The sequence below is a fragment of the Dermochelys coriacea genome, chromosome 5 (assembly GCF_009764565.3).
Source record: "Dermochelys coriacea isolate rDerCor1 chromosome 5, rDerCor1.pri.v4, whole genome shotgun sequence".
NCBI lineage: Eukaryota > Metazoa > Chordata > Testudines > Dermochelyidae > Dermochelys > Dermochelys coriacea.
In genome coordinates, this window is record NC_050072.1 from 91,729,821 (window position 1) to 91,747,210 (window position 17,390).

The 17,390-nt window shown below is 39.0% G+C and overlaps 1 protein-coding gene across 1 annotated transcript in view; it reads left to right on the forward strand.

Moving 5' to 3' along the window:
* Positions 1–4,027: 4,027 nt before the first annotated feature.
* Positions 4,028–17,390, forward strand: part of TUT7 (terminal uridylyl transferase 7) — a 35,661-nt gene continuing 22,298 nt past the window's right edge. The window contains 11 exon segments of the mRNA XM_038402311.2: positions 4,028–4,121; positions 4,124–4,218; positions 5,019–5,135; positions 6,221–6,398; positions 6,855–6,943; positions 7,438–7,489; positions 10,121–10,190; positions 11,126–11,252; positions 13,060–13,179; positions 14,252–14,399; positions 16,919–17,086. Of these exon segments, the coding sequence (XP_038258239.1) occupies positions 4,043–4,121; positions 4,124–4,218; positions 5,019–5,135; positions 6,221–6,398; positions 6,855–6,943; positions 7,438–7,489; positions 10,121–10,190; positions 11,126–11,252; positions 13,060–13,179; positions 14,252–14,399; positions 16,919–17,086 (1,243 nt within the window). The 5' untranslated portion in view covers positions 4,028–4,042.

Genomic DNA, 17,390 nt, shown 5'->3' on the forward strand with positions numbered 1-17,390 from the left:
TTTCTCTGAATGGCAGCTGAGTGAAATTACATAGTCTTGTCAGTTATGGCTGCTGCCCAGGAAGCCATTAAAAGCTACATGCATGGTGGTAAAGGTGGCTCCCAAAAGGATTAGAAACTTAAATTTATTGTTTTGAAAGTTGAGCAGAAACTGGTGGTTTAGACCACCTGCTTAGGAAGATTTCCTACTTGCTATTGGCATGTGGGTGGTTAGATTTTTTTTTTTTTCCCCAAGTTTTGACTTCTTCATTGGCTATTGAGAGGTTTCTAAACAAATCTCGCATTGCTGAATTCTTAGAGTACCTGGAACTATTGTGTTATTTTCAAACTGTGATTCACATCTCTTCAGCGTGTGTAAAAGTTTTCTGGCCCCTCTCCTATCACTTTTTGCAGATTTTAAGTTTTTAAATTTTTTTTTTTTAGTCCATGATGTAAGCAGATGGCAGTATTATCTTCCGGAGCGTGCAGGTAGAGGGCTCTGTTCCTTGTAGCTTTGCAGTAAATGCATCCGATGAAGTGAGCTGTAGCTCCCGAACTTATGCTCTAATAATTTGTTAGTCTCTAAGTTGCCACAAGTACTCCTTTTCTTTTTGCGAATACAGACTAACACGGCTGCTACTCTGAAAGCTAACAGGCTTGTGATCAGTTTCACGGCTGCCTGTCAGAACCCTGACAGCCAGAGCTTGAAAACTCCCTTGATTTGAATGAATAGATATTTTATCAGTGAGTGGATTGCGTGAAGCTAGAGAGCTGCTGTCTTGTTTTCTTGAAGGGAAGAGAAGTTTGCCACTAAGCTGCTGTTGAATTCACAGCTCTGAAGCCTAAGGAGCGGTGGTTTCAGAGCCCAAGCTCCAGCCTGAGCCACAACTTCAAAGTGCTGTCTACACAGGTGTTTTTAGAACACTAATATGAGTCCCGCTAGCCCAAGATGTCAAGTGGGCTGGACGGTTTGCTTCTGCTCTATCCAAATGCTGCGGAGACATATCCTTAGCCATTGGGCTAAGTTGTCAACCATTCTATGAGCAGGAGTGAAATGAGTGTTTTTATACTGCGTTAGAGGAAAGCTATGAACAGCCTATGAAGATACTGGAGTTATTTGGTGAAGGAGGAATCTCTTTTTTTTCTTTTTTTTTTTTTTAAAGTTGAGAGATGATAAATACCAGAGACTTGTCTTTCCCAGCTATTGCAACAGACTGAAGGAAGAATGAAGTTACTGGGGAGAGAGAGAATTGCTGAGGACAAAAGACCAGCATTTTTTTCATTTTAAGAGTAAAAGCATCAGACAATGGCTAGACAGAACTGACATGGCAATTCTTTCATCACCTTGAAATCTCGTTTGCATAGTTTCAATTAAAAGTAGTTTGAGACACTATATATGCTGAATCTCCCTGTCAATTTTTGTGTTTTCACAATCAATTGTTTGGGTTTATTTTAATTTTTCCTCTTGCTGGGGGGCCTGCACAAATGGCAAGCTAACTAGACAAAGTGCTATCAATGCCCAAATAAACGAAACAAAATCCCAGTTTTTTCACCACTAGTATTTAGGGGTTCCTTACAGCAACATTAAAAAGAACAAGAATACTTGTGGCACCTTAGAGACTAACAAATTTAGTTAGAGCATAAGCTTTCGTGGCTACAGCCCACTTCAGCAGATGCATAGAATGGAACATATAAGAGAGGGTGTGTGTGTGTGTGTGTGTGTGTGTGTGTGGTGTGTGTGTGTGTGTGTGTGTGTGTGTGTGTGTGTTTGTGTGTGTTGTCTATATACATACACACATACAGAACATGAAACACTAACCCAGGAACTATCCTTGCAACAAAGCCCGATGCCAACTCTGTTCACCATATTTATTCTAGTGACCCCGCCATCATAGGACCTAATCACATTAGCCACGCTATCAGGGCTCGTTCACCTGCACATCTACCAAGTGATATATGCCATCATGTGCCAGCAATGCCCCTCTGCCATGTACGCTGACCAACCGGACAGTCCTCCACGCAAAAGAATAAATGGACACACATCTGACATCAGGAATCATAACGTTCAAAAACCGGTAGGAGAACCTTCAGCCTCTCTCGTCACTAAGTAACAGACTTAAAGGTGTCAATTTTGCAACAGAAAAGCTTCAAACAGACTCCAATGAGAAACTGCTGAGCTTGAATTAATACAAACTAGATTCCATTAACTTGGGTTTGAATAAAAATTGGGAGTGGCTGGGTCATTACACAATTGAATCTATTTCCCCATGTTAAATATCCTCACACTTCTTGTCAACTGTCCTAAATGGGCCATGATGATTATCACTACAAAAGTTTTTTTTCTCTCTGCTGATAATGGCGCATCTTAATTAATTAGCCTCCTACAGTTGGCATGGCTACTTCCACCTTTTCATGTTCTGTGTGTGTGTGTGTGTGTGTGTGTGTGTGTGTGTGTGTGTATAAAAAATAAAATAAAATAAAATAATCATCTTCTTACTATATGTTCCATTCTATGCATCCGATGAAGTGAGCTACGGTAGCCCACGAAAGCTTCTGCTCAACTAAATTCGTTAGTCTTTAAGGTGCCACAAGTACTTCTGTTCTTTTTGCAGATACAGACTAACACGGCTGCTACTCTGAAAGTTAAAGCAACGTTTTTTTTTAATTTTTTTTTTAAAGTGCAATATGATAGTTGACAGTGCCTCTTGAAAGAGATGGGTTCAAGGGCAACCTTCCTAAATATCTGAGTATAAATTCACGTTCTGCTTGTTGGAGTTGGCTTCTAAAAATCGGTACAGGAAAAACCTGATCCCGGTGGAAGGATTTCGGAGTGAGAAAGATTTTTTTCAAAAGCACTTGGAAGAGCCCATTGTTCCGGCAACTTTATTTAGGTATCTAAACTAGAGGTGAGCTGTAATCCTGGCTCTCATTTGAAACTCTGGCCTGTATTTACTCATTCCTGCTGGAGCCAAAGATCGCTTGTTTTGTTTGTTTGTACACTTTGGACCAGTAACTACTCTTGCAAAAATGCTGATAAAGCTGCTCACAAAGCATAGGCAGTATATTTACACGCAGACTTCTGCCACAAGCTTAGCTGTAAACACAACAAATGTATCATACTGTCTATTTTGCAAGACTTAGTTGTATTAAGAGAAGTATATCCATTTTTACACAAGTGGGTTACTTTAGTGAGGTGAAAAGGGCTTTGCTTCCCTCTTCTGAGTAGCTAAAAAGGTTCACTGTCTGTTTTTAATTTGCTATTTTACTTGTCTCTAGCCAACATACTGGTACAGTTGAACAGTGGGTGACACCCAAGAGCAAGAGGCTTTCATTTCTGGGTATAAAACAAATAGTGTTACCATAGTATCTTGACATGAGGGCTATGCTTTATGTGGGAGTAAGGAACGGGAGTTTTGGGGGGGGGGAAATCTGCACTGTCTTATATACATGTTTAAATAAAATCTCCATGTCAGCTATACTCCTGTAGCTGCCTGATCTGACACATGCACTGTTTACTGCCTGGGTATAATTTAGGTTTAGGGGGTGCTAACCTTCATGTCGTGTTCCTAGGGAGTCCGGAATACTGAAGTTTCAAAATTCCTAGATTAAAGTATTCAGGTTCAGAAGTGGGGAGTCATCCAGTGTCAGTAATTCTGTAGGGATAGTATGTCATCTCATCTTAATCTCTTAGAAAATGTGAGTCTTAAACTGACCGTAGAACCTGTTGCCATTAGCGTTAACCAGTGTTGATCAAACAAGAATTTCTAAATAGCGTTACTGACTTTTTGTGGGTCAACCTGTTTGTTGATACTTCAGAGGTCATTCTCCAATAGTTGGTAAGAGTCAAAACAAACATACCTTCGGAGACAGTATGAATATGCGCCACCGGGGAGTGGGAGGTATTGCAACTGTCGGAAAAGATGGCTGGCATATGACAGAAAAGGAAACGGTGTGACAAGTAGAGAATCTTGTCTGCCTTATTTAATGCATTGGGTTCACTTTCCATTCTGTTGTATGCTCTGAAATGATGTTACAGTATATTTGTTCTGATAACTCTTTAAGAAATGAAGAAACATAGGAAACCAAGGAGATCAAGAAGGACAGGAAAAGAGGAGTATGATCAAGATGACGATGTGGAAAGCCCGGTATAGATGAGTCGATGCTGTCAGTGAAGGAACTACTAGGGTTGCAGCAGGCTGAAGAGCGATTAAAGAGAGACTGCATTTACAGACTAAAGAAGGTGACGACACTCTCTTTGTATATACAGTATTTGGATATTTTATCACAGACAGGTTTTAATTTATGAATTAAAGATCAAAGGCTTGCACTCTTACTGAAGAATTCCACTTTATGAAGCTAAAGGGTCTGTTGTTAGTGATCCAATCCATAAAATTTTAACAAAATGGCTGTTTAGTGGGTGGAAATGACTAAAAAGAAGACTAGTGTACCTTTGCTTTTGACTATGTTCAGTATTCGAATTTCCAAGTATCCCTCTATGTAATACTCAAATTGCTTGGCCCTAAGATTGGGGTGAGGTAGGGTTACCACTCGTTGGGGTTTTACTCGGACAGTCGGTTTTTGGCGTCTGTGTCGGGGTGCCATATAGGGTTGCTGGGTGCCCGGTTTTCGAACAGGAAGTCTGGTCAAAAAGGGGACCTGGCAACCCTAAATGGCACCCAGACCTAAAGTTTGGTTACCTCGGGGCATGGGGAAGGCGCCAGGTCACGCTAGCCTCTGCTCAGGTGGGGCCACCTCCTACCTGCAGGCAGGCAGGCTCTTTGAGATGATCCTGCAAGATGCTGAAAGGGCCTTGGGGAGAAGAGGCAGAGAAGGGGGTGGGCCCTGGGAAAGAGGCAGAGCAGGTGCGGGGCCTCGAGGGTCCGGTTACCAGCAATTATAATAGTGGCAACCCTCAGGTTGCCAGGAAAGTCGGAGGGTGTATTTTTGGACTTCCTCGGACAATTTAACTGACCATGGCAGATGTATGAAATGAAGTTAACATCTTTCTGTATCTTAGTCAATAAACTATCTCAATTTTAGCGTCCTCGAAACTACCCCACAGCCAAGTATACCTGCAAATTATGTGATGCTTTGATTGAGTCAGTGACATTTGCTCATAAGCACATTAAAGAGAAGAAGCACAAGAAAAACATAAAGGTGAGTTAATGACACTTTCAGAAATCCATGCTTTATATTTGTTTAAGTATTGTTATCCTGCTAATGATGATGCGATTATATTAGCCCTGAAGTCTTGCCTTGTTCTTACCATGCTTAATATTCTGCTAGTGTTATATAGAGTGCTTCTCTATATAATGTCTACCAATGTCCAGAGACATTGGTAAAAGCACCAAATACGTAGTTTGAGACTTTTTTCCAGCACAGAGTGAACTCAGGACTTCCTCTAGGATATTACTGATATCTCCTAATAACCATCATTAAACGGAGCTTTCATTTAATGTATTACTGTGCAGGTCATAAGTTTTTTAAAGTGTGTGTGGTTTTTTTTTTTTTTTTTTTTTTGGTAATAAAAAGCTGTAACAACTTAACTTTATTTGTTGTTCATGAGTTGTGTAATAGTATCATTAACTGTATCTGCTCTCTTCTTAATATGTCATTTAGTGGTGCTCTGACAGCTATAATATACTTGATTTAGAATGAGTTGGTAAGAATGAATTTAAAATTTTTAATTGCCATTTTGAAAATAGTCCAGATAAAATGAAAAGGTTGTTGAATATGCCAGTATGAGAGAATATACATCAAAAATTAAAATAACAGCTTTATATTTACATATATTTAAAACCATTGCCAGCATAACTGCACTTCGACATTTTATTATTACTGAAAAAAACGTCTGCTGCGCCTGCCCTCCTTCCCCACCTTTGCCCCAGAAGACAAAAGGAATTGAAAGGCATGTACAGGGTTTCCCTTTTGTCTTCAACTTCATTATCCCATGCCACTCCTTATAAGGAGAAAGGGATGTTTTCCTATGCCTTTTATTTAGGTGTATGGATTTTTGTAAGTTACTGAAGCCTCGTGAAGTCTCTAACTCTTTATCTAGATAGAATCGTTGTATAGCCTCTTTCTCTAGACCTTAATTGTGTCCTAACACATCAACTGTTTGAAACTGCTTACTAGCTCTGTAATGTATGTTTATGGCGGTAGGTTGTGTGTACCTACCCCTTCCTCATTAAAGCAACTGAAGAGAGTCATTTAAATGTGTTAAAATATGGTTGTCCTTGAAGGAAAAGCAAGAAGAACAACTGCTGACTACCCTGCCTCCACCAACACCTTCCCAGATACAAGCTATTGGTGTTGCCATTGAAAACGTAGTGCAAGAGTTTGGCTTAAATAATGAGGATTTGGAACAAAGACTCAAAATTAAAACAGCGATGGAAGATTTATTGCACCCAAAATTGCCAGGTATATCTTTGCCATTTGGTTTGATGGTCAAATATACTAAAAAGAAAAAGCATCTTTCTCCGCAAGGGTAATCCTAATCTCTGATTTTGACAGTTCTACCAATTATATAATTTGATTTTTGTCAGTATGTTCTGCTTGGTGACGTAGTGCCAATATTTTGGCCTGAAATTACATCAACTGCCACTGACCCAGTGGCTGGGAATCAGCAGGGTTTAGAGGAGGCCCAAGCCATGCCCTATTGGGTGTGGCCTTAGTCCCTTTCGCCAGCAGCAGGGATAAAGCGTAGGAACTGTTGTGCTACTGAAAGGTTCTTCAGAATTGGGGTGATCCTCTGATGGCTGTCTACACCAGTTCTAGGACTAGAATCTGCTGGCAAGGCATTGCAAAGTGGCTGCACTCCAGCTCAGGATTTGGATTAAGATGTTGAGTATATACAAAAAATTCCTTTCTTTGCAGATTGCTCGCTAAGGCTGTACGGCTCCTCCTGTAGCAGATTTGGTTTCAAAACATCTGACGTAAACATTGATGTCCAGTTTCCAGCCAATGTAAGTAAGCAGGTTATTATTAGTGTTGTAAAACTGGCTTAATTGCCTTTTATAGTGAGATTTAAGCAAGTAATAACAAAGGTGCCAAGGGGTAATGGGATTTTTATTTACCAAAATGTGTCGATCCAAGGGGAGCTATTGTTAACTGCAGCTTGATTAAAATCATCTTAATCTCTTGCTAAAGTAGTATTAGTAGTGGTATTACTCTGTGCTAATAGCATCTTCAATCCACTGAATTCAAAGCACTTCACAAACACAAGTGAGTTAAACCTCACCTCCCAGCAACCCTGTGAGGCAGAGCAGGATATTTATGTCCATTTTACAGATGGGGAAACTGGGCTTTAGAGGTTGTGACTTGCCTTGGGTGTCACAGTGATCCTTCTCTGTCTTTTCAATATGAAAGTATTAAAAATCCATCATTAAAAAAAACCCCATTTTTCAAATGTTTCAGTAGCTTAAATAATAATCTTCTATTATTTGACTCCATTTCACAGATGGCTCAACCAGATGTTCTCTTACTTGTACAAGAAAGTCTGAAGAATAGTGGTAAGAAATGTTCACTGCTTTCAGTTTCATTTCAGAATCACCCCTTGCCGTTCTCACAATACTCCTTCGCTGAATGCAAAACCTTTTTTAAATAGATGCATCAAATCAAATGCTTGCTTGATTTTTACAGAATAATGCAAGTCTGTCTCCATATGTAGTTTCATTCTTCTTCTACACTGGTAAATTGACAGGTACAAGAGTAAAGGTATTAAGCTCACATAATTGGAGGAGGGAGCATTTTGTACATTGAATTCCAAAATCTCTTCACAGCTAGGGAAAAGAGTTGGAGTTTTTATGTTGCTATATTTACTTGGTCAATGATCTTGCTGAGAGTTAAGCATGTGAAGTAAATGAGACTACACAGTGCATGAAGTTAAGCAGGTGCCTAAGTCTTTGCAGTAGTGGTGCCTTGGATAGAATTATATGGTGGTAGCCTATCCTGAAGGACGACCCATCACTCTCACAGATCTTGGGAGACAGGCCAGTCCTTGCTTACAGACAGCCCCCCAATCTGAAGCAAATACTCACCAGCAACCACACACCACACAACAGAACCACTAACCCAGGAACCCATCCTTGCAACAAAGCCCGTTGCCAACTCTGTCCACATATCTATTCAGGGGACACCATCATAGGGCCTAATCACATCAGCCACGCTATCAGAGGCTCGTTCACCTGCGCATCTACCAATGTGATATATGCCATCATGTGCCAGCAATGCCCCTCTGCCATGTACATTGGTCAAACTGGACAGTCTCTACGTAAAAGAATGAATGGACACAAATCAGACGTCAAGAATTATAACATTCAAAAACCAATTGGAGAACCAATTCAATCTCTCTGGTCACTCGATTACAGACCTGAGGGTGGCTATCCTTCAACAAAAAAGCTTCAAAAACAGACTCCAACGAGAGACTGCCGAATTGGAATTAATTTGCAAACTGGATACAATTAACTTAGGCTTGAATAGAGACTGGGAATGGATGAGTCATTACACAAAGTAAAGCTATTTCCCCATGTTATTTCTCCCCCCTGCCCCCCACTGTTCCTCAGATGTTCTTGTTAACTGCTGGAAACAGCCTACCTTGCTTGTCACCATGAAAGGTTTTCCTCCCTCCGCACCCCCCCCCCCCCCCGCTGCTGGTGATGGCTCATCTTAAGTGATCGCTCTCCTTACAGTGTGTATGATAAAACCCATTGTTTCATGTTCTCTGTGTGTGTATATCAATCTCCCTCTGTATTTTCCACCACATGCATCCGATGAAGTGAGCTGTAGCTCACGAAAGCTTATGCTCAAATAAATTTGTTAGTCTCTAAGGTGCCACAAGTACTCCTTTTCTTTTTGCTAAAATTGTGTGTACCACAACACTCTAAGGTGTAACATTCTGTAATGATCCCCTAGCTCTTTCTGTGAGTGCTGCTGATGGGATCACAGAAATAAAGGTTGATCGTAATATTCCTCTGCTAGCCCATAATGTAATGCAAATCTCCCTAGAGTAAGGTGTGCTCCTTTACATACCTTAGAGTCTCTCATCAACAGAAGATGGTCCAATAAAAGATATTACCTCATTATATATCTCTCTAATATCCTGGGACTGACACGGCTACAACAACACTACAGAACTAATGCCGTCAGACAAGCTGTTTAGTGTAGGCTTGTCATGTGTGTTCCAACAAATGACTTGCCCTTAATCGATAATGGTAGATACTAAATGCATCACTTGTATAAGGTCTAAAGAATTTAGCTGCTTTAGTATTTCATTGAAATACTAGCTACAGTATGTCCTTTAGTGGTAGAAATTCTAACTGTGTGTTCTCATTCACATCAGGAATGGGGATGCCCCTCTTTCCACAGGCTAGCTTGTGAGGATGATTTACCTAGCGGCATAAGTGTGCATAGTGCTTCTTACTTGAAATAAGACTGACTAGTCTTTGTCCCAAAGTACTTAAGGCCCTATTTTCAGATCCTAGCCTCCTTTCATGTATATACAACTTTGTGCACACATCTGCACATACATTTTTGGTGTGCTGATGTTTCGTACACAAGATAGAATGTGTATATGCAAACTCATCACCTGCATGTTGAGGTACTAAAAAAACCTCCACTCGGTCCTAATTTATGCACATCAGTGAAGACTGGGTTGAACCCAGCTGAAAACGGGGTCTTTCCAATCTAAATAGAACATACGCAAAGGAAAAAGAGAGGGAGGGTGGCTCCTTTTCTAGTTTACCGTGTGTGTGTGTGTGAGAGAGGTTTTACCCTTCTTTCCGCTCTCTCCCTTGTAGCATTTTCTTTAACACAACTGCTAAGTCGCTGCCTCCTCTACCAACAATAATGTGATCTTGTTTAGAAACATTGCAAGTTTATGTAGTTGGACTGCATTTTTCCTTTCATATTTTCAAAATCTAAATTAACACAATGTCTGATAGTATGACCCACCAGACTTACCTTTCTATTTTTGTGCTTGAGTTAGTCAGATTTCTAATTGGAGGTGAGCCTTTCATGAGCCAGACTGATAGACCCAGAATCTATTTCTACTCCTTGCACTACATGAGTTTCTCCTTAAACACGAAGAATATTATTAACAATGTGCTTAATGTGGCTTTTTCTTTTTTTTTTTCCCCCCCCAGAATCTTTTATTGATGTTGATGCAGATTTCCATGCTAGAGTACCAGTGGTGGTGTGCAGAGAAAAGCAAAGGTCTCATTGTCAATTTGTGTGTTCTAATAGCATATAGCAATGTAAATTACACATACCCACATTTGAAAAAAATAACATTTCTGCACTAAATTATTACAGTTCCATGGATCTTGACACAAACACTTATGGGCAAGTCATTCCTAGCCTAGAATAAGAGGGTAAGGGTTATTTCTTCCTCAACCCCCTCTTCCCCAGTCCCTCTTTAAAAAAACAAATAAATAAGTAAATAAATAAATAAATAAACCTTTTATTTTTTCACTGTGCACCCCTCTGCACTGGGGATGATTGCTAAAGTAGAAAATTTCCTTTCTTCCCTTCTAGATGATGCAGATTTAATATCAAATGAAAGAAACCTAAAAAACAATGTAAGGGGAGCTTAAATAGCTTTAGTGCTATGAGGAAAGGAGAGAGGCATTTTATTTTGCCCACTTACCACATACCACTTAAGATTCATGAAATATTGTGTAACTAGCTACTGATGTAGAATCTATCCCCAGTTGTTTGCAGCTAGTTGGTCTTTCGTTAGTGATTTTTTTCCTGCACTTTGGAAATAGTTTGTGAACTTTTTAGTAACGGGGTTTGGTACAATGAAATTATTTTGATTCACGGAAGTAAATGACAATGTGTGATGTTTTAGTTCACTGATTAAATGATTTAGTTGCTTAAAAAAAAATCTCCAGAAAGTGAGTGATGAATTGCTGTGAATTTTAAAATGCTTTTGCTCTTGTAAAAGCTTTAAATGTTTAAATGGTAAAACTAAATACACAGGTCAAACTGGTTTTGTTTGCTTCCTTTAATTGTAAATGTTAAGTCTCTGAGGCTGTTAAATCTCTCATCATAGCCCCAATTTTGTGATAGGTTGTAAGTTTTTATCTGACATACGGCTTTCCTTAAAACACTTGCAGGATTTTCAGGTTGTTTCTTTATCATTGTAGTGGCCTTGTTTGTAAAGTAAGCGCAGGGAATGAAAATGCTTGTCTGACGACAAACCATTTGGCTACTCTTGGAAAACTAGAACCAACTCTTGTACCTCTAGTGATTGCCTTCAGGTACTGGGCGAAGGTGAGTCTTTTTATTTAAAAACAAAACAAAACCACAACTGGATGTATACGTGTCAAACCATTCTTTTTGTCCAACTCTTGTGTGATGAGTTTCTCAGAACAGGCACCTGGATAAAAGAAGGTAGGCAGTGTACAAAAGTTTAACCAAGATACATCCTGGTTTTCATGGTGTTTATCTTTTAGTCTAATGTCATGCTAGTAAATTTCCAGTTGTAGTTTAGGCATGCGATTGCTCTAAGTCTCTCCTTGGGAAAAAGTTACTCTTTGGTCTGAAATTTTGCATGATCTAGAGCAGGGGTTCTCTACCTTGGGGGATGCGGGCAGTCACAAACAGATTGCAATTGCCCTGTCCTTCATATTGCTCCACTAGGGGTTGGATAGATGGTGTGCCCTGCTATGGAAAAGGGGCTTGCCGTATGGAAAGCTGAAAATCGCTGGTTTAGATTGAGTGACTTTTTTTTTTTTTTTTTCTAACTTTAAAAGAAGAATCTATTCAGTTCCTTCAATGGTCTAAATATAACAGTATTTCATGCTTTTAAAAAACTTTCAGTTGCTTTATTAGGTTCTTATAATTCAAAAATGTCTTTTGAACTTTAAACGTGACCCACAGGCTTTCCTCCTCTGAGGAATACAATGTTTGTTATGTGCAGTATATTATTTTCTTTGCCAATTATGTGCGTGCACTGACTGAGATTATCTAATTGATTTGCATATGAGTAGATACGAGTTGCACTAAATTATAGTGTATACAGCAACCACAACTGTGCCACCTTGCCTTTCTAGTTAAAGATCTCTTTACATAGGCAGCATTTTGTATATGATCATAGAGGTTGATGTGAAACTCTAGCTGGGATTTCTTGACTTTGTACCAAAAAAAAATCAACCATAATGTTGCTTAACAAGCTCTTTTGTTACGTGATTGCTGAGAGTCTAATCACATTAATAGCAACACTTTTATAAATTTTAAAGATGTTGATATGCATATCTTTGTCTGTTAGTCTTTAAAAAATTGCTTATGAAATCCCAGCTTCTCTGCACCTGAATACCAGTTGCAAAAGTGCCTCAAGTGCATAGAAGGGGAAGATTATTTGTGAAGAATTCTTAAAATTTGTCATATGAGGTAATTTTCACATTTGAAGTTAATGGAAACAAATTAGGAAGAGTTCATGTGGACAAAATGAGTGAAATCTTTGAGTATTTGATGCAAGTATGATATGTGTTTGACGGAAGGTAGGGTGTGTTTATTTCATGTAGCAAGTCGCTTTTAAAATGGTGAAGTTTGAATGTTAGGCAGTACTCTGGGTATGCATACCATATATGCCACCTTAAGTCTTGATTTCTGAAATAGCTTGAGAAGATTACAGTACAAAGATAAGAGTCTCGATTCTGAATTTATTATACCATAACTCTTTAAACTGAAAATGAGCAGTTCATTAAAGGAGCTGAAGGGAATTATGCTGAGATCTCATTGACTCAATTTCCCTTCTCCCCCACTGCAAATCCCAACTGTTGCATACAACCAGTAGCTTGTATGGCTGGAAGATTACCAGAATGCATACAAGAAAAGTGATTTCAGTATTCTTATGCTAGAACACCAGCTGTGATTTTAATGACTACATGAAGTCCTTTGGAACCAAACACATCCCACAACATGGGGACAAATGAGTTATGTAAATCTTCGCTCTCTCTTCCAGTATTTAAATTGACGGTTTTGCAAATAGGAGAATGATGATAGATACCAAAAAGACTATTTGTAATAAAAAGCTTGTTGTGGAAAAATATTAATGTGTTTAAATTTTTTTTTATAGCTGTGTTGTGCTGATCGTCCTGAAGAAGGAGGTTTGCCATCTTACGTGTTTGCTTTAATGGTCATTTTCTTTCTACAACAGAGGAAAGAGCCATTTCTGCCTGTTTATTTGGGATTGTGGGTATGTGCTACTTAAGTCTTATCAATCTGAGGTTGATATTTTCTGTAATAATTGTAAATTATTACTTGCTTGTGTCTTGCCTATCCCTTGTGCAGGAGAGTAAGACACTTAGTCACCAACAGCAAAATATCAATATAGTTTTTGTGTGCATAATATATGTGACAAGAACATGCCACAATTAAGGTTGGTTGAGCAATTTTAATTCCTCCCCCTTGTGCGCAAGCATTATGATGCAGTCTTTAATTACGTGATCACATATTATTTTCCACAGGATACTAGCCTCATTCAGTGCACGGAATGGACAGTGCTCACTTAATGAGCAGTTATTCGCTCTTTTGTTTTCTCATTGTTCGGTGTGTGGCCCCATCTCCTTGGCTGCACAGTCCTGATTCACCCATAATGCGGGTCCATACTGCGCACTGATGAGGCGGGGGTCCTATGGAAAAAATAATATGCAATTATGTAGTTAAAGACTGCATCATAATGCCTGTGCACAAGGGGGATTAATTAAGGTGGTATCCTATGTGTAACTTTTTTCAAAAACAACTCAGTAACTTTTGAGTGGGACTTAGGCACTTAAAGTTTATCCTAGGCCTATAACAGACTTCTTCAAACACTGATCTATTTTATCATTAGCATATTTCAGAATTGTTTACAGACTTGCTATTTACGTACAGCTCTTGATCTTGGTTAAAGAGTCAAATGGATGTATGTATAAAATTTTATTTAAAGCCACGTGACGGAACCTCTAACCAAGTAAAGATACCAATATAAATCATAACTAGGGGGATACTGCGTGTAATTTCTTATTTTGAAAATCGACTAATGGAGTTGTAGTGCGAATTGGTGACATTTAATCAGAAAACCGATTCCCTGGGGGGGAAGAACCCTATCGAATGAGAATTCAGTAAGCCTGTCTTTATTATGGGTATAGTATATGATGATTTTTGTACGTCTTTAAAATACTGACTTTTTTTCTGGATGATTAATAGTATGGAAGAGGTTGGTTTGAAATCCTTCAGATAAAAAAGGTGTCTGGTGTTTTTTTCCTCTTTCCCTCTGCTCTCTCCAGATTGGAGGATTCTCATTAAACAAATTAGTAAACTTCAACCTTATAGATGTTGAGAATGATATCGTGGTCTGGGAGTATAATCCTGCTGTTGATGACGTTGATTCTCCAAAAGAAGCTTCTCCTAAAAGGGGCAAGGTCTGAACCATTTCAGTTACTTCAGTAGTAATCTAGAAATCACCTACTGCTACTCTCAGCAATGACCACCGATCTTTGTTTTAAGTGAAGTAAAATTGTTTATGTATTGTGAAGCTAACCTGCATAATTCAGTGGCTGTGTGCAGTGTTGTGGCCGTGTCAGTCCCAGGATATTAGAGAGACAAAGTGGGTGGTGATAAAAATGTATTACCTCACCCACCTTGTCTCTCTAATTCAGTGACTGGTTTTCGGTTGCATATGCGACATCTAAAGACAAATGTGACAAGTAGTAGGAGACCAGGAAGTAGTTCTAAGTCTTAAGGTATTTGTGGTGCTTGCCAGGGATACCCAGGGTTGTAAGGCACCTCGCTATGCGGAAGCCTTTTCTATGCCCACTGTCGATCACTCTCTGACTCCATCAGCTACTGGCAACACAAACTTCCCCTCCAGACCTCCACAGGCCCCACTTTCTCTTTTTCCAGGTTAGCGATAGGCACCGTCCAGCACCCGAGTCCTCCAAGCATGCCTGCAGTGTCCAGTCCCTAAACCACTGGACACTCACACAATTACCAGGCCCACTGTTCCCAAAGGAACAGTTCACCACAGCTTCCCAGTTACTCCTTAGACCACAGCTCAGCTTAACACATAGCACTTAGATTTGTTTATAGTGAAACGAGTATAAGTTTACCAAAAAAGAGCCAAGGCCTAAACTTAGCTAACAACACTTTTTTCCTGTCTGATAAAGGTTGTCTCATCCAAAAAATCTTTCTCCCGGCTTTTAGCGGCAAGGTTGGTTGTGACCCTCTGTTCATAAAAGAAGCATGCTGTCAGCTTGTCTCCTAGGTGAAAGATGCAGTTTGTGTCTCTACAGTTACCGTACAAAAATCTATTGTCTTAACTTGTGAACAGGATTCCCCTCCTCTCCTTCCATTAGTTGTTTTTTCCTCTGTGCTCCTTTCTTGTCGGTTTTTACGATCTCTTGATTAGCCTTGTGCTCAGATTGTAGGTAGGCTTCCATTTGTGAAGTAGACAATACATAATACACTTGACCAGCCAGCCAGAGATAAGCATCTCTTCTCTCTTGCCTGGCAGGAGTATGTTGATCCCCTTCTGGTGACCTGCCTTAACTCGCACTGAAAAGTATGTGCTTACGGTCTATATATACGTAACTCCTTACATATTATGGGTACACACATCTCACAATGATTATGATGACCAGTGTGCCACAGGTTTCATTAGAGAACGCTTCAGTGAACCAGTATGCAGGTACCAGATCCCCTGTGCCCTCAGCCAATTGGCACCAAGAGGTCCCAGGGTCACAGTCCTGGGTTGTTAATATTTGTTAAACTAGGGGACAACTGTAGTTGACAGAATTCAAAAATCCTTTTTCAAACTTAACTATGTCAAATGAGTAACTCTCTTAATTTCAAACTACTATTTTTCGTATCTAATAGCATTGCTCTTTTTAGAAAGAGCATAACTGTATAAATTCAGTCCTAATCGCCCATGGGAGTGTTTTATAATACAGAAGTTACATAAATTTAATCCAATAATGGCTAACATTTATAATTTTTTTTAAGTGTAAAGTACTCCATGATCTTGTCTAAAAAGATCTTATTTGGTAAAATACTAAGCAATCTTTATATAGCTAAAATATGAAATCTTTAAAAATAATTTGTGCTGTGTTTTATAAATCAGAGCCATTATAAAATTCACGTAAACTAAATTCTTACAAAGTGTATTAAGATGATAATGTATAGCCGTAAAAGCTAGGACCGCCTGAATCTAAGGAAAAGCATAATGTACTCTAAAAGACTGTGTCAGTAATTTGTCACAATACCAAAATGGATTAGCACTGAATCCCAGCTTCCATGTCTTTGCTTCATGCCAAATTATTGATGGTTAGCCCTAAGAAACCTCTCCAACCAACTTTAAGAGTTGGCAGAATAAATATCCACAAAGATTTTAAACTATGTAATTTGCTCTGTCTGTCGCTTCCCCTTCTTGCTTGAAGTGCACATTTTGTGCCTGTACAATTAAGTGACCATACATTTCTGAAGAATGTTTTGCATTTGATGAGGCTATATCTTTCATCCTAACTGAGGTTTTTATGCTCTGAAATGCTCACTTTGAAATGTATTAATTATAGCAAAAGAACATTTTTATTTAAATACACAATCATGATTAATATTAGCCATAATCATACATGTCACTGTCCAACCGTTATTTCATTTTATTTATAAGAGTTTGAGGTGTTAGTGTAAATTAAGATAACTATCTCTTTAAATTGTCCTCTTCTGTAGCTGTAAAATGTGTGTTTAACTCTCATAATGTTGTAGTTTCCCTTGTTTGAGTAGAGCATTAATTTTTATTGTTGAGACCTGAACGCTCGTCGCAGACGTGACTGTGTGTCAGTGAAAAGCAAGTTTAAGACTGGCAGAATGATTGATTTTTCTGCCCCATAAAAGAGGGTTTTTCATCCACCTTAAAACTGAAGAGGGTTTTGCTTTCTAATTAACAGGTTCCCTTAGTGTTGATTCAGGACACCAGTGTTCAGCACCAGTTGGGCAGCTTTGGGTCGAACTGCTTCGCTTCTATGCCTTGGAGTTTAATTTGGCTGATCTGGTCATCAGTATCCGACTCAAAGAACCAGTGTCTCGTGAATCAAAGGACTGGCCCAAAAAGCGCATGGCTGTGGAAGGTACCTGAAGTCTGTCAATTCAGACTTATCAGCCCTCTGACTTACCAAGTACGCTGTCAGATATGTTAGAAAAACAATTTCAGGCATACGTTTCTGTGTGATATTATAAAATGTATTAAGTGGCATATGATACATATACAGTTTCCTCCACATAGTCTAGAGCTCTGTTTATTGCTAATGTGTTCCTAAAACAGTTCATTAAATTAATTGACAATATATCTAAATGTTGTAAAACAAAACGGGACTAATCAAACCTGTCTTTGTTGCTTCTTTATATCCATCAATGAAATTATAGATTTCTGTA